The sequence below is a fragment of the Nasonia vitripennis genome, chromosome 3 (genome assembly GCF_009193385.2).
Source record: "Nasonia vitripennis strain AsymCx chromosome 3, Nvit_psr_1.1, whole genome shotgun sequence".
Classification (NCBI taxonomy): domain Eukaryota; kingdom Metazoa; phylum Arthropoda; class Insecta; order Hymenoptera; family Pteromalidae; genus Nasonia; species Nasonia vitripennis.
In genome coordinates, this window is record NC_045759.1 from 3940525 (window position 1) to 3957496 (window position 16972).

The 16972-nt window shown below is 39.2% G+C and overlaps 3 protein-coding genes across 4 annotated transcripts; 1 reads left to right on the top strand and 2 right to left on the bottom strand.

Annotated features, from left to right (window-relative positions):
• Positions 1 to 534: 534 nt before the first annotated feature.
• Positions 535 to 12718, bottom strand: LOC100116540 (ras-related protein Rab-39B). Of its 2 annotated transcripts, none has more exons than XM_016984145.3 (3): positions 12111 to 12718; positions 3977 to 4086; positions 535 to 3180 (listed from the first exon to the last, which is right to left on the bottom strand). In XM_016984145.3, the coding sequence occupies exons 1-3, from the start codon at positions 12216 to 12218 to the stop codon at positions 2742 to 2744; spliced, it is 657 nt and encodes a 218-aa protein (XP_016839634.1). In that variant the 5' UTR covers positions 12219 to 12718; the 3' UTR covers positions 535 to 2741. The 2 variants fall into 2 exon arrangements, with proteins under 2 accessions (XP_016839634.1, XP_031782819.1); XM_031926959.2 differs by lacking the exon at positions 12111 to 12718 and adding an exon at positions 4205 to 4451 and having other exon boundaries at positions 686 to 3180.
• Positions 12719 to 13126: 408 nt separating this feature from the next.
• On the top strand, positions 13127 to 14996 carry LOC100118116 (adenylyltransferase and sulfurtransferase MOCS3). Its single transcript, XM_016984144.3, has 5 exons — positions 13127 to 13470; positions 13549 to 13762; positions 13827 to 14125; positions 14203 to 14664; positions 14747 to 14996. Exons 1-5 carry the CDS (start codon positions 13293 to 13295, stop codon positions 14896 to 14898), a joined length of 1305 nt encoding a protein of 434 aa, XP_016839633.1. The 5' UTR covers positions 13127 to 13292; the 3' UTR covers positions 14899 to 14996.
• On the bottom strand, positions 14837 to 16900 carry LOC100116573 (probable galactose-1-phosphate uridylyltransferase). The gene is made up of 6 exons (XM_031926957.2): positions 16492 to 16900; positions 16243 to 16412; positions 15954 to 16159; positions 15651 to 15879; positions 15370 to 15586; positions 14837 to 15277 (listed from the first exon to the last, which is right to left on the bottom strand). Exons 1-6 carry the CDS (start codon positions 16514 to 16516, stop codon positions 15033 to 15035), a joined length of 1092 nt encoding a protein of 363 aa, XP_031782817.1. The 5' UTR covers positions 16517 to 16900; the 3' UTR covers positions 14837 to 15032.
• Positions 16901 to 16972: the final 72 nt, after the last annotated feature.

Sequence of the window (16972 nt, forward strand, 5' to 3'; positions counted from 1 at the left end):
AACTCTATTCTTCGTGAAAGCTTACGTATTTTTTATTAAAATAAATAGGTCCTTACAAAATGTAATTAAATATATATATATATATATATATATATATATATATATATATATATATATATATATATATATATATATATATGTGTGTGTAATTTAGGATAGTAATCAAAATGTCTTTCCTTTATACGTGCATCGCAGGGAGTTAAAAAGTTAAAGTCATACAAGCAGTCTTTATGAAGAAAAGATTGAGCATCGCACAGTATGATGTATGACTGACGGGCCAAAAACAGAATCAGAATCGTTATATATATGCACAACCAGTTTTACGAAAAAAGAATTGGAAATATATCATAGTAGTTCGAGGATTGTAAAATTTGGCAAGAGTAAAATATTCGACGATGACGTATTTCTTGATTTGGTTTATCACAAACGCAATGCGTGAACGAAAAAATTCCTGCGAATATCAAAGGTGCGTCTCCGTCGTATGCATATAACGCACAAGACCTCCGATCGCACGTTAAATTAATTCATGTAGTATTTATATGGTTTGTTCTTGTTTATTTACATTGCTCATATTCTTATAATCCTTAACTTTTTACGTTCTTGAAGATATTGTATAAGAAATTTTTTTCACTAGCCTACCGTTTAAATCTTCTTCGCAATGCGACATTTTTCTTTCTACTCTTAGTTTTTTCCGCGAGCCAATCGAGTCTTCTATGGTGACATTCGCGCAACTTTAAATATAGTAGTCTACGAGAAAAAATGATTGTATGTAATTTATATTTGTAAATTCGTAAACGATCCATTTTAAATTTTAATGCTTTTTACGGACAAGATTCAACAACTTATAATCCTACTTTTGTGACTTGGATTGATACCCATTTGCTTTTGCTAAGTTAACTTATTAGCAATATAAATATAATTAATAACAATTAATCTAAGTTTTAAAATATTTGTATATGTTTTTCTATACAATATATAATATTTAGAGAGACTTATAAGAATAATTTCGTCACCGAAAAATTATTCATCAAATTTTTTTAAATATTTCTGTGCCTATAGAATTAAACGAGCTCATATGAAAGTAGAATAAATTCCTGCTGAATCACATACAATATTTTCCCCGATAGTTGCACAACACAGTTTTTATATTGAGCGACAGTGAAGCGCAATAGAAGCTACATGAATTTCGCAAATTTTCGCTTTATCTTTTCACAGGCTCTATAATCGTTAATTGGTATCGACCAATAGGTATAAAATATATTAGTTTAAAAATGTTACAATTAAGCTGTAAAAAATGTGCTGTCTACAACGCTTTTCGATTTTTCATATGATTAAATTCAATGAAATTCTACAAAGCTTTGCATACAATTAGCTGCTACTATACGGTGAATTCGATTTGTATATATTCCCGAACTCAAAAACGTCAATGATTTCAAAAATATACACTTTTGTGTATCCACTAATTACTTTTTTTACAAAAACTTAACAGTGCTTTACTTGTTTTAGCTTAGTTATAACCAACTAATAGTTTTTCCTAAAACTGAATTCAATACGCAAGGGATTATGTTGCCGAATCCCGAGAGAAAAATAATTCAATGCGGCTATACACTTTTGATTTTTACTTTAATACGAACGTGATGTTGTAACACTATGAATTTATAATTATGAAGACGCGCCGCGACTGGATCTCGCGAGAGCTGTATGCATCATTTTTGTATTTATTAGGTACATGCTCTTATCTGATCCATTTATACAAACTATATACAAAATGAAAACAATATTTATTTCTATACATTTTTATCGATGTTTTTATATAATAGTCTCTTCCTCAGGTTGAAGATGTCTAAAACGGAGTAAGAATGCACCACAATTTTCGGTAGTCTGCTACGTCTTAAAAGTACTCAATAAGAGCTCAACATGCCAAAATAAAAAATATCTCATACAAGTATCAAAAAAACATGATTATCTAAAAGTTGATCGACGATCGCTTCCGTTACAATTGATTGATGTGTTTAAAAAAAACATGTTTCACTGCATTGGAGCTCAGACTTTCTCTGATGCACAATGTTTTTAATGCATTCTTACGCTTTGTCTTTCTCGTTCGACGCATCAAAGATAAAAACCAATCCAGAGAAAAAAATTGTGTACAACGTATTCTTGTTTATTTTTACGTACTCATATCGATCGAACAATGGCACTTTATGACATAATAAAGTTATAAATAATAAATTTTTAGACTAATTTAACATTAGTACAATTAAAAGTTTTGTACGTATCTGAAATATAGTTATGCAAACACACAAAGTATATTTCGATAAAAAGGAAACAAACACCGTTTTATGTTAGCCTCGTGGCGCCCGGTCTGTGGTATAATACCAACGGGCGCAACAACGCCGATCGATATGAGCTCATTTTTATTCTTAATTGACATTGTCGAATTTGTTCGTTTTGTACAATTTATCCATTCGTCATATTTCCCTGAAATAACTAGACTTGTATAAAAATTGTATCTTTACCGAGCATAAAATAAGCCGCAGTGATTTTGATTTAAATGTATTATACCCTTGATTATTGCAACATAACGTGCTCAATCAATGGATAGGTGCAAAATTAAGAATGAGTGGTACACCTATTCCTCCTCTGGACACAAATCGAACCACCTCCTCATCAAAAACAATAATTAATAAAAAATAATAATAATAAACCACAGCGAAGAACAGTACAGTCTCTCAGTCTCGTGTCTAACAGCACGAGCTCTTGGCAGGTTCCGCCTCGACTAGATTGAAGTCCAAGCCACCGGGTCTGGCGAATCCCGTTTTGATTCCATCCCAGCCGTCCTCCACTTTATACTCTCCGTTCTGTATCCGATTGTAGACCTCCTGGGTGACGGTACGAAAGGCTTCCTCAACATTGAGTCCGGTCTTGGCGCTGGTCTCGACGTGATGGACGCCATACTGGTCGGCGAAAGCTCGGGCCTCTTCGCGAGACACTTCGCGTCTACCGCCATTCGTCACAAGGTCGAGCTTGCAGCCGACCAAACAAAAGACCGGCCGGTGTGGCTCGATGTGACGACGGGCCTCCATCATCCAACGGGGAATGTGCTCGAAGCTCGTACGGTTGCACACGTCGTAGACCAGGAGGGCACCTACGCTGTTTCGGTAGTACGACTTTGTTATGGACCTGGAAGTAATTTATTCTTTATTTAGTTTTCAGTGTTTGGGTTGAAGAAAGAATTTTTTACTTAAATATAGTTTTAATTATTTATTTTATAAGCTTATTTGATCTTTTAAAGCTTGAATTGATATTCAAAGAGAGAAGTAAAGTGCGGTTCGCGAAAATACACGAAGCACACTTGAAATCCCAAATAAAAAGCCAGAAACGCACCTTTTCTATTCACGAAAAAGTTCAGCATGTACGTGCCATAAATTATGCAGAAAATTTATACAAAGAGCGAAAGCTTCTATTTTTGGTTTCTGTATTATACTTCAGCGACTTTTGTTCTAAACTAGCCCGCATTGAAATATGAAAGAAATTCTAAATTCAACTAGTCAGTATGAGCTTATTAACAAACTATTTCTGTAAATCATACTACTTTAAAAAAAAAAATATAACAATTGCTCTTGTCAGTGGAAAAAGTCGTACTTTTTTCCACTCGAGACAGATAAAATCTAAAACGTCACGAATCATTAGTGCACAGACACTATAGCCATTTCATCCTCGCGTTGATTACAATCGAAGTATATATTCCCGTCTGACGTTTCAAGCTCATCTTACGCACGTCGACGTGACTCATAAACTGCATCGTGCTATAGGTGTATACATGAAATAATTCCGTTTCCCCCGAACTCTCTCGGAAACTACATTCAAGATCCTAATGAGGCTACAAAGGGACAATCACATCCAATCAGCTGATGCGTTTTCTAAATTAGATCATCCAAGAAACGTTACAGGCAGAAAGAGAAAAACTATTCCTTACCGAAATCGTTCCTGTCCAGCCGTGTCCCAGAGCTGCAGCTTGATCCTCGTGCCATCTTTGACTTCGATGAGCCGCGCGAAGAAGTCCACCCCGACCGTTGGGTCTGATAACTGCAACAGAAATTAATTTTTATTTGGCATATATTTTTTCTTTTTGTCAGGTATTGCTTGGTTTAGACGCTAATGAGAAGAGATGAAACGAGTCGCTGAAGTTCATAACGAGACTTACATAATTTTGACACTCGACTGCTGGTATGCATATATGATGCGGCCGAGTGTGTTTTGATGCGGATTCTTCGGTTATGCAATGCATGGTTCGTTTTCGTGCTCTTCGAAATGCAGCCGAACTTTCTTTAACGATATAATTTACACTTTCTAGTTTCTAGGAGATCTGAGAGATCACCGATGAAAACATTCGAATGCGTAGATTAAAAAAGTAATAGCTCTGTATACTTAAGGAATTAACGACTGTCCACATCTTTGTGTGGCAAAAAACAAAGTTGATCGCGGTTTACGAAACGAAAAGTGAATCTCGCGACATCGGAAATTAATAAGCATAGATTATACTTGCAAATCGCGCTCATAAATGTGTATAACGACATTATTTGCGCCCGTCGCTTCCAGATGCTAAAAGAGAGGTGTCAAACAAAGACTATCTCTCCACGGCGTCGCTTCATATCGTCATCGCTACGATTCGCGTTTTATAATTGAACAGCGTATAATTCATTAAAAATAACATACTCGTGTGTTGGTGAAAAAATTGAATTTTTTCCAACCGAACGATATGGAAATGACTTTATTGTTCTCGAGTGCGGCAGCGAAAAGTACAGTCGTAAAAATAAAATGATGGTCGATTTTTATGAGAAATTTCCTGTTGGTGAGTAAAGTGCGATGCACATGTCGTTAAAAAGAGAGAAGTTGCGCTTGTTGAGTCATTGCTCCCAAACGTGCATGCGTATCTTTCATTGGCCTTCTGAATTTGTTTATAAATACACGTAATCGTTTGATATGAAGAAATATTGCCATGTTCTATAAAATAATGAAATATGCGTGATTTTGAACATTACTGAACTCCTATTTTCGATTATATAAACAAACATGAACGTCTTACAGGTTTTTCTATGACTAAGGTGTAATTATGTGATTTCTTGTTCTGTCGCAAGAGTGAATTAAACGTTTAATTTTATTGAATTTATCAAGCAAAATAAACTCAATCGATTTTAGAGTAAAAATATCAGTATTTATTATATCAAAAGGAATACAAGTTGTAAGAAAAATGTTGGCGCAGAGCAGACTCGAGAGACAGAGGTCTTTCCTCGTCGAGTGCTAGGGCTGAACTGAGGGCTACAGTCTGCAGAGGGCTGCATACGCAGAGGACTGCAGCTTAGATGCATATTTCGCCTGCATATAAAAAAAGGTCCGGAAGCATTTTATTGCACATCTGGACACATCCTAATCCGCGGACCGGGGACGGCGCGTCTCGAAACGGTCAGCGGGAGAAAGGTTTATTGCATTACCTGGGTGTGGGGTTTTTCCCTTAATAGCAAAATGCTTAAAATATAAAGCCGTGCTCGTGCACGTATTTCTCAACACTCCCACTTATTTTGAGCATTCGATTACATTTAAACTTTCACGCAAATTAAAAAATAGTTGCTTTGTCAGCGGTTTAGTGAAGATATCAGCGAGCTGTTCCTTCGACTTTACATATTTGACATCTATTTCGCCGCGATTAAGAACATCACGAATCATATGAAACTTAACATCTATGTGCTTTGATCGCTTGTGATCATTACATTCGGAGTTGCTTGCAATTTTAATAGCAGCTTGATTATCGACATACATAGGTATTTTCTTACATATTACGTTCAACTCATTCATCATTCTGCGCAACCAAATAGCTTCTTTCACACCATTCGCTAGCGCAACATACTCCGATTCGGCGGTCGAAACCGTGACAAGTTTTTGCAATTGACTGCACCACGATATTGGCGCACCATTCAAAACGAAGACATAACCGCTTCGCGATTTGCGAGTCTCTACGCATCCGGCAAAATCAGCGTCAGTGAAGCCCGAAATTTCTAGCGAGCTCCCACTGTCTCCGAAAACTAATCCGTAGTCGCGCGTTTTAGTTAAATAACGCATAATTTTCTTAACTGCTTGCCAGTGCGATTCACCGTAGCAGCTAAGAAACTGGCTCGCGTAATTAACTGCATATTCAATGTCCGGACGACATACCCGCGCCGCGAACAATAACGATCCTATTGCCTCTCTATAAGGTATTTTAGGGTCGATCGGTCCTGTATGTTTTAGCAAAAACATACCTGGTTCAGCAGGTACACTGGAAGAGTTCGCTTCATGCATATTGAATCTTTTTAGAACTTTTTCAATGTAACCTGACTGATTAATCTTTATGAGGCGTCGAGCGCGATCGCGTTTAATTTCAAAACCGAGAAATTCATCTGCCCGACCAAAAGTTATTTTTAAGTTACTCTGCAGATGTTCAAGCACACTCATAATCGCACTCTCGCTCTCACTCATAAGCAAACCATCATCCACATATACCGCGAGATACACATCCAAACCTTGCACTTGTCCTACGAACACGCACTTATCACTTGTGATATTCACGAGATTAAATTCCTTGAGAAATCTCGTGAATTTCTCGTTCCAGCACTTCGGTGCTTGCTTCAGTCCGTAGAGGCTTCGATGTAGTTTGAGTACTGCATTCGGCTGGTTCTTGTCCTTGTAACCTGGTGGCTGCTCGATGTAGATTTCTTCTTGAAGTTCGCCGTTCAAGAATGCAGTCTTGACGTCGAACTTCATTATCTCGTATTCGCATTTTGCAGCTATTGCGAGAAGTATCCTAATCGATTCATAGCGAGCAACTGGCGCAAAAGTGTCGAAGTAATCAATTCCTTCGCGTTGCCTGAAACCTTTTGCTACGAGTCTTGCTTTATATCTCGTTGCATTACCAGTTGCGTCACTTTTTACGGTGTAAACCCATTTGCAACCTATAGCTTGCTTACCTTTGGGCAAAGTGCTCAGTGTCCATGTGTTGTTCTCTCGAAGGGATTGCATTTCCTCGTCCATGGCACACTCCCACTTGCTAGCATTTTCGCTTGATGTAGCTTCGTCAAAAGTCATCTCTTTTACATCGGCGAGGTAAGCGATAGGCACGCCATATCGGTCTGGTGCTTGGATTCGACGTCTGTCGCGCAGCTGTCGTCCTTCTTGAGCATCTTCTTCGGCGGCTGCAGGCTCAATGTCAGGGGCGATTTGATCAGCTGGCATGTCTGGATCAATCATTTGATCTGCGTTATTATCAATGCGCGGTTCAGCTGGCTCTTCTTCTTCATCCTCAAAACCAAACACAATCTTGAAGGTACCTGGCTCGGCGTCGTCCTCGGTCCTCGGTGCATCGCTCTCGTTGAAAGTAACGTCGCTGCTTATGTTAATCTTCTGAGACGCTTCGTCCCAAAGGCGGTAATTAGACGAATCCCCGTCATAACCGACAAAGATGACCGGCTTGCTTTTCCGATCGAACTTATGGCGCTTTTCTTTAGGTACGTTCAGGTATGCGACCGATCCAAAAACTCTGAAGTGTTTTATCGCGGGCGGCCGCTTAAACCATTTTTCGAATGGAGTGCGCATCTCTCCGGGCTTAGAGATTACTCTGTTCAGCAGGTAACAAGCCGCGTTTATTGCTTCTGGCCATAGCTTAATCTGCACCTTTTTTGCATGCAGCATCGAACGTGCGCTCTCGACGAGTGTACGGATCTCGCGCTCGGCGCGTCCGTTTTGTTCGTGTATATAGGGGGCCGAAAATTCGCTTATGATACCTTTTTCTTTGAGGAAATTCTGCATTTTCTCGCAGGTATACTCGGTGCCGTTATCCGTGTGGAGTACTTTTATTTTCGTCCCTAGCTGCGTTGACACGAACGCCTCGAATGTCTTAAAGCGGTCGAACACTTCCGATTTATGGCGCAGGAAATAAACCTTTCTGAAGCTCGTATTCTCATCTTTGAACACGATAAAAAAACGTGTGCCGCTTGGGGACTGCACATTTACGGGCCCACAGACATCGCTGTGTATCTTTTCTCCTGGGCCGTAATTACTCTCAGATGCGCTGCTCGGATGCGGTCTTCGGGTCTGCTTGCCTAGCACACACCCCTCACAAAACTCGAAATTTTCCTTGGAAATTCCGTCGATGCCAAGCCGTTCGCACGTTTGCTTAACAGTTCGAACGTTCACGTGGCCCATCCGTGCATGCCACAAATTTAGCGTGCCTTGTCCATCTGCTCGTACAGCATTGCACTCAGTGGACATTTTTACCTTGAACAGCATGCGGAATATATTGCCTTGAGAGATTCCCCGTGCGATGAGATTCCCTTGCTTATCACGAATCTCACAACCCTTATTATCAGAGGTAAATTTCAAGCCTTTTCTATTTACTGATCCGACAGAAAACAGATTACAGCCAAGATCGGGCACGTAGAGCACATCTCTTAATTCACGCTCATATAAAACTCCATTAAGCCTTTCTTGGATTATAATTGTACCTACTCCGGGCGCGTCGATGCAGCGATTATCGGCAACTTTCACTGCACTGCCTACTGGATTTGGCCTGATTTCAGAGAAAAATTCTTTCCGAAAAGTCATGTGTCTTCCGGCACCCGTGTCCGCAATGAAGTAGTCTCTGCCACTTTCTGTACTTATGCACTGGTACGAGGAAGTGATATCACAAACGAGCGCGGTCGTTCCTTTCACTGCTTTTGCACTATTATCGCTTCTCTCTGAATTTTTCTGTGGACACTCGCGTGCCCAATGGCCTTTTTCTTTGCACACTCCGCAGCGAGTTCTTTTCTTTAACTCTGCAATGTCTTTCTTGGAGCGCGTCTTCTTTTTCACATCACTTTTTGCTTCATTCAGCGATGCGTTTTTCACACGAAGCGCAAGCGTTGTCGCTTCTTTTTCGGCAAGCCGATTATCTTCCTTGATTAATCTGGCTATGAGCGTCTTTTGCGTCTGATCATTCTTGGGCGTGCATTCCCAAGCTACCGTGAAAAGTTCAAACTTTTCTGGCAGACTGCTGAGCAATTTCGATACGATAGCCTCCTCGGAAGGCTTCTTATCGATTTCATTTAACTTTTTCACAGTGCTCTCGAATCGCTCTAACTGCACTCTCACTGTCTCGTCCTCGGTAATGTGGAATGCATAAAATTTCTTCCAAGCAGCTTGCTTGGCGTCAGCACTTGTATCGCCGTACAATTCGCTCAACTTGTCCCACATTTCCTTCGCAGACGTACAGTTAATCAGGTTGCATCGTAGCTTCTGATTTATGGAGCACAATATTATCGTTTTCGCGCGCGATACCGATTTATTGTAAACTTTGAGTTCGGCGGTTTTATCCGCTCCTGGCTTCTTCTCCGTTTCGTCTACATAGCCGAATAGATCCTTACCTTCTAGCGCGATCTGCACTTCGAACTTCCACTGCGTGTAGTTGTTCGAACCTTCAAGCTTTGTAACTTCTAAGCTCTCTTTGTCAGACATCGTGACTGAAAAAGGATGCTTGCAATTAAACGGAGACACAAGTACACTAACACTTTTAATACTTTCTATTTGCTAAGCCAGCGTGGCTTGTCAATAAATACTGATGCGCAGTAGGAATCGTCCTGGGCCCATAACCTATTGAATTTATCAAGCAAAATAAACTCAATCGATTTTAGAGTAAAAATATCAGTATTTATTATATCAAAAGGAATACAAGTTGTAAGAAAAATGTTGGCGCAGAGCAGACTCGAGAGACAGAGGTCTTTCCTCGTCGAGTGCTAGGGCTGAACTGAGGGCTACAGTCTGCAGAGGGCTGCATACGCAGAGGACTGCAGCTTAGATGCATATTTCGCCTGCATATAAAAAAAGGTCCGGAAGCATTTTATTGCACATCTGGACACATCCTAATCCGCGGACCGGGGACGGCGCGTCTCGAAACGGTCAGCGGGAGAAAGGTTTATTGCATTACCTGGGTGTGGGGTTTTTCCCTTAATAGCAAAATGCTTAAAATATAAAGCCGTGCTCGTGCACGTATTTCTCAACAAATTTGTCAAGTATAACGACTATTTCAAACCGAAGCCTCAGGCTACACATAAAAAAAAATAAAATATCAACAAAGAAATCGCAAATCAACTAAAAATTTGTATCCACAGATCTTATCAATCACTGATACTCCTTAATTGTTTCTCTATTTACCAACACACTTCCTTATCTCAACACCGTCTCTGAAAGTATTCTATCCGTATTTTTTTTTATCAATAGAGACGCACTTTGTAAACCGAAGGAAACAAGAGCCAATCAAAAAGTTAACAGAACGTCGATGGTTTTTAAACGTCAGCATCTCGTGGATCGTATTCCGCTCGCAAGTGTCGAGAGAGCAAGCGAGAGATGCTCCTAAACAAATGAGCCGTATCACTTTACTACCACTAGACGCATAACTGTACCACAGTGAACTCGATCTCGGATAGTTCTTTCTCTGCTCGTAGCGCAAATGCGCATTAGATTGTGGAAAAAATAGAGAAATTTCTGTCACAGATCGAGGCTCTCTTCGAGCCAATTGATTTACAAAAGTTATTTTCGTTAATATGATGACTTGCAAACAATTTACTCATTTGTTAATCTACACCGAATAAAAATATCGACTACAAAAGCTCTAATTTAAAAATTCAACTACGTCGCACATGAAATTGCCGACCACAGATTCAATGACCTCGACAGTTCGCTTCATTCATCCTCGAGACCTACGCGCAGCAACAACGCAAATAGCGCTCACTATACACTTACATTAAAATAAAGGCCTCGTCGTCGCCTTTCTCACGTAAAAAGGTATAAACGCGCGCGTGGAAATTACGTCTTGACTTCTACTAGTGGTATAGTCAAGGCAACGAAAGTCTCATTTACGAAACTCTCGCGTATACACACACATGCATATGCGAGTCGTATGTGAGAATGAGCAGCGTGTCGTGTGGATTTTATTTTCTAAAAAAATATAAGGATTTGTTTTTATGACTTTGGTTGTAAGTGAACCTATACTATTTTCGGAGGGATAGTTTGAGTGGGAGATTACGGTTTTATTTTCGTGGCCGATAAATTGGGGTGATAAGGCGGTATATTTTGGAGTGTTTGTCTTCTCTGTAGGACTAAAAATAGATAAGATCTGTGTTTGGAATTTGGGGATTCTTTTGTGGTGCGCTTTAACTTCAGCTTCATGGCTAAATATAGCCTGTGTTACATTGGAAATACTCGTAATGCGGATTTTGCTTGTATCAACGTGTGTCATTACAATTGCTATCGAATGCAATGCTGATAAGGCTTTTGCTCTAAAGTTTTTGTACTAAAAGTCTGAGATAATACAGCTAATGTCAATTTATTTTTAATGGATGGAAATCTTTTAAGAAACTTGTCGAATATTTTCTCTGGACAGTGAAATTAGTTTCAGAGGAGAAAGTAGCAAAGTGTGCGACCTGCAAAAGTTTATCTTGGCTATGGCAGTGATGGAAATATTACTTACTATTACTATATGAATGAATGTAGCTAATTAATTACCTTCAATTATCTACAAATCTTTCTCTCTAAAATGAACCAGTCATCATTCATTAGTCTACGGTAAAAACGCAATCTTGCGATGGAATCAGAAAGGGTATCTTATAACGCTCAAATATTATTTCCTGCAGCTTGCAAAAGCCTCATCGAAATCACTGCTGCAAGAGAGCATTTCCTGGAGCTCGAAGCAACACCGTTGTCATTGCACCCAATGACTCAACAACACACCAGTCAACCTTTGTTATTTACAAAATTTCCCACATGGATACCTGGTCTCCCCAACAGCCATCACCCAGGGAATGTTATTCTAGTCAGCTCGTTAACCTTAACCCTAATAAACTCGCATTTTCGCACCCTAACCCAAAACCCCGGTTCGACCCCCCCTCGAACGGGCGAATAAACAAAGAGCACAAAGAAACGACACGACAACATCAAGAGCTCAAGTTGAGCGAAAAACATCGTATAGTATAGAGAAAATATGAAGCGCGTGTCTTCTCCTTTTGCGTCGTACATAAGTTCTGGCTGGCAAAGAGATACGTTACCTCGGCGAATTTGCCATCGGTGAAGTATTTCAGCAGCGAGCTCTTGCCCACGGTGCTGTCGCCGATCAGAATCAGGCGAAACTGATAGTCGAAGATCGGTTCCACCATTTTGAGGCAACTTTGATGATATACACTGCTTTATATCTGCCACACTATATATCGTCCACTGCGCGAAAACCACAACACACAGACACGAGCACTCTGTCTTCGTCTATTCCTCTCTTTCTACTGTACGGCACAGTGTAAGTATTACGTACGGCGAGACTCCGTATATCTATATAGGCATACACACGATGATAATCTAGACTGTCGAAGGGGCTTCTCCTAGGACGACGAGTAGCTCATCCCCTCCGGCCGAAAACCGCTCAGCTGAGCGGACATAATTACACGACTCGTTTATATGCAGCGCAACGCAACAGCGCAAGCAAGAGGAGTCTGAGCACACACGATGGCTAATGCGATGTTGGTTAATTGATGAAGGCACACGACGGTACGGTGTGGTGTGGACGCACGCGAGCGACGACGGCTACCAAGCGACTGATGCTCGAATGGAGTGGAGACTGACATGAGGTTGTGGGCGGCAACGGACGATTTGCGCTTATTCTTGCCGGACTGGCGCTGATGCGCTCTTTGTTGTTGTGCCTTATGGGTGGCGCGAGCGCGGCCGCGTTTTCCGACGACGCCATTGGCCGGCTCTGATGGCGGGAGATTTTCGATTTTTTTTTCTTTTTCTGATCATTATTTTTGTAGTCGGAATTGACGAAATCGATATTTCGGTAATTTTTTGGAAACGTGACAAAAGCGACATTTTATTATTAAAATTTTGAAATAATGCGAGCTTATTCATTTTGGAGCAATTTTTTGCGCTCCATGTTGTATCAATTATCAATTCTAAAACATAATGGGGATGGTTTTATGCTAAATTTGTGAAATATTTCATCATGCAAAACAATGCTATTACATAAGAACGATGATAAAAGCAACAAAATTTCCAGTGACTTTTGGAGCTGTAGGATATAGTATGATTTCGGAGCACACAGACTGCACTGGCAGCGATCAGCTGTTCGCCTCGCGAACAACGTGTTCCAAGCACGTAGAGACGCTTTTTCAGATATTTTTTACAAGTTCAAGTTTATATATCTCTTTTATAGCATTTTTTGTGAGACATTTGCACTTGTGATCATGAGCGAGGAAAGTCTTTTGGAGGAGATAGCTAGTTTGAAGGCAAAATTGCGAGAGAAGGAGGCTAACCTCGCCAAGTTGCGGCGCGAAAAACAAATACTGCAGTCGCATGGACTGAACAATGCAGAAATCGCGAGATACAGTAGGCAAATTCTTCTGCCTGACATCGGTGTCAAAGGTTTGCCAATTGATGGAAAAAAAATTTTAATAATATATTCGCGTTTAGCTCGTTTATGTTAACAATTATATATTCTAGGACAAGTGAAGTTGAAAAATGCATCGGTGCTCATAGTTGGAGCAGGAGGACTGGGCTGTCCATCTGCGTTGTATCTAGCAGGAGCTGGAGTTGGGCACATAGGCATCGTTGATTACGATGACATAGAAATCACTAATCTTCACAGACAACTACTTTTTTCGACCCTAGATATTGGAACGTCAAAAGTTGGTGCTGCAGCAGAATCTCTTCAGAGGTGCCTATTCAATTTTTTTCATTTACAAAAAATCTGTGTTTGTAATCAATTTTCTTTTCATTAGGTTGAATGACAACATTAAAATCACTCCATACAAACTTCAGATTCATAGCAGTAATGCTTTGGAAATAGTAAGACAATATGATGTGATACTTGATGCAACAGACAATGTAGCCACTCGCTATCTACTTAATGATGCTTGTGTAATAGCAGGCAAACCACTAATTTCTGGATCAGCATTGCAATTCGAAGGCCAACTGACTGTGTACAATTATTCAGGTCCCTGTTACAGATGTATTTTTCCAAAACCACCTCCACCAGAAACTGTAAACAACTGTGGAGACAGCGGTGTCTTAGGAGCTGGTGAATGCTTATTTATAATTTTTCATTTTTCTTTTATTTGAAAATTTCTCCCTTACATATATGTCTTTTCTCTAAAGTTGTTGGAACAATTGGTGTTATGCAAGCCTTGCAGGCAGTGAAGATAATTCTTAACATGCCTGGAATTCTTTCCGGAAGATTGTTGATGTTCGATGGAATGGAAACTACTTTTAGGAATTTGAAGTTAAGACAAAAAAACCTAGAATGTGCAGTCTGTGGTACAAATCCTACAATACACAAATTAATTGATTATGAAGAATTTTGTGGAGCAAAGGCTAATGATAAGAATCCAAATTTAAAAATATTAAATGCCAATGAAAGGATAACTGTTAATGAGTATAAGGAGCTCAGCAAAATTTCATCAAAGCCTTACTTGTTAGTAGATGTAAGATCTCAAGAAGAGTTTGAAATGTGTAGCTTAGAAGACTCAATTAACATTCCCTTCACGAAAATAAGGAGTGAGAACAGTTTGGCTACCATAAAGAAAGAATTAGATAAGGCTGGATCAGAAGTTTCTGATAGTAATATCAATTTATTTATTTTTCAATAATTTTTATCAATTTATGAAATTTAAATAATAATTTTTTTTGCCTTTTTTTCTAGTTTTTGTTCTATGTCGTCGTGGAAATGACTCTCAAAAAGCAGTGAGAATATTAAAAGATTCTCTATCAAATCATGATGTACAAATAAAAGACATAGCTGGAGGAATTCACGCATGGACTCGCAACATAGACCCCGAATTTCCTATTTATTAATGAATGGATCAGAGTTGCCAGAATACTTTTATATTACACTTTGTACAATTTTGTAAATACTAGTCTATAAGTTAATTACACAAAAGTATGATACAATATTTTTGGCCCTGTTGTTTGTAAACCAATTGATAATTCTAAATGTATTTTGACAATTCTTCAGATGATAAGCTTGTATCCGGATATTTATAGTGAAACGAAGGTACACTTCTCAATTTCTCGGCCGCTTGTTCAGCAGTTAAATCTCTTTGAACCTGTGCCAAAAGTTCATATCCCACCATGTGCTTCTTTATTGTTGCAGAACGAAGCAATGGTGGTAAGTATATTCCATGGAAAGTCCAGTGCTTGTACTCCTCTGTAACATCTGGACCAGTAGGGGCTCCTGGATGAATAGAATTTACAAATGCTTACTTTACATACTTCATTCCAGTTCTACCTTCTAATACATTAAAAATTTAAAGAATGTTTTTTTACCATGCCAGCCCATGGAATATGGGAATGAACACTGAAACAAATTGTCATACTTTGTGCACAGAGTTTTCATAACTGCTCCTAGACTTTCTTGTTCATCATCTGTTAACTCTTGCATCCTTGTAACTTGTCTTTTTGGTAAAATCATAGTCTCATAAGGCCAGGCAGCCCAAAAAGGTACAAGAACAACCCATTCACGTGTTTCTAAGACTATCCTCTCCTAAAATTTATTTTAAAATCACCAATTTTGTCATTTACACAAAAATTGAAGAATGACTACGTACTTTTTTTGCAATTTCCTTTTTCACATATTTGAAGAGTAGAGGTACTTTATGGCGACTGAAGTAATCCCTCAATTGTTGATCCTTAATTCTAGCCTCATTAGGCAAGAAAGAACTGGCCCAAATTTGGCAATGTGGATGAGCATTGCTGCAACCCATCAGAGCACCTCTATTTTCAAAAATTTGTACCCAAGTCCACTTCTTTCCCAATTCTATCATTTCATTGATCCACCTTATCAAAATAATGAAAAATATAACTATCTGCAGGTTGTAGTTTTAAAATAGAATATAAGTAACTTTACTTACTGCTTGATTACTTCCCTAATCTCGTCAACCTTCATAAGAGCTATTGTTACGTTTGACTTTGGGTGAAAACACATGACTCTGCAAGTACCCCTTGCAGGACCCATTTGAAACAGCTCATCATCGTACTCTGGAGGATTTGGTACATTTTCCAGAAGTGCTGGGAAGTCATTTGTAAAAGAATACGTACGTTCGTAGTTTGGAGTTACCTAGAAATATATTTCATTTGATGATGATTCAAATATACTCGCCAAGGTCTTCTAATAATATTGAATAAAGAAATTTAAGTTACATCTCCATTAGCTCGAGTATTTCCAGGACAGAGTGGATTCTTTGGATCATAGTCAGGAATCTCTTCATCGTTGCTCGGCTCCACCTGTCCACCCCAAGGTCGTTTCATTCTGTGAGGAGAAACCAAAATCCATTCTCCCTTGAGAGGATTGTATCGTACATGCTGGTGATCTGCAACAAGTGTCAATGAGTTTTTTTAGGTCTAATAATTGATGTCTATAAATAATACTTATTGGGTTTTTTCTCACACCTGTAGGATTGAAGCTACCACTCATTTTGTCAAAATGCTCTAAACACTTCAATAAACTGTAGTAATATTCATAAAAAGTGTTTACACAGAAAACAATAACAAAATATTTGTGATATCAAAGATAATTAAATACACTCTGATAAACGCTTGAAATTCGCTTTGATAAAAAATAGTGGAATCACTGCAGACACTGTGCTATCAATGCTGTCTTATTGTGAACTGGGAAGTAACATCACGTCTTAAATAGCTGACACCTTGATAATGAGAAAAAATGCGCCGCGTTATCGCGCAAGCAACGCATTTCGTCACTGAGACCATTGCCGCATTTTGACCTTGTGCACTCTCTGTTGCAGAATATAGATTTATAACCTATGTCTGTAGCGCTTCCTTGATTGCTTATATATGAGCTACTACTTGATAAAATTGAACTTGTGACTATTTTCTTTCACTATTGCGATGCGATATTTTGCATCTACATGAT

Coding starts and splice junctions, on each gene's coding strand:
- LOC100118116 (XM_016984144.3), top strand. CDS start 13,293: ATGAGCGAGGAAAGTCTTTTGGAGGAGATAGCTAGTTTGAAGGCAAAA. Junction 14,126..14,202: donor CAGCGGTGTCTTAGGAGCTG/GTGAATGCTTAT, acceptor TTTTCTCTAAAG/TTGTTGGAACAATTGGTGTT. Junction 14,665..14,746: donor TGGATCAGAAGTTTCTGATA/GTAATATCAATT, acceptor CTTTTTTTCTAG/TTTTTGTTCTATGTCGTCGT.
- LOC100116540 (XM_016984145.3), bottom strand. CDS start 12,218: ATGGTGGAACCGATCTTCGACTATCAGTTTCGCCTGATTCTGATCGGC. Junction 4,087..12,110: donor CCGATGGCAAATTCGCCGAG/GTAACGTATCTC, acceptor TTTCTGTTGCAG/TTATCAGACCCAACGGTCGG. Junction 3,181..3,976: donor GCTGGACAGGAACGATTTCG/GTAAGGAATAGT, acceptor AATTACTTCCAG/GTCCATAACAAAGTCGTACT.
- LOC100116573 (XM_031926957.2), bottom strand. CDS start 16,516: ATGAGTGGTAGCTTCAATCCTACAG. Junction 16,413..16,491: donor TGGTAGCTTCAATCCTACAG/GTGTGAGAAAAA, acceptor CACTTGTTGCAG/ATCACCAGCATGTACGATAC. Junction 15,587..15,650: donor AAAAGGAAATTGCAAAAAAA/GTACGTAGTCAT, acceptor AATAAATTTTAG/GAGAGGATAGTCTTAGAAAC.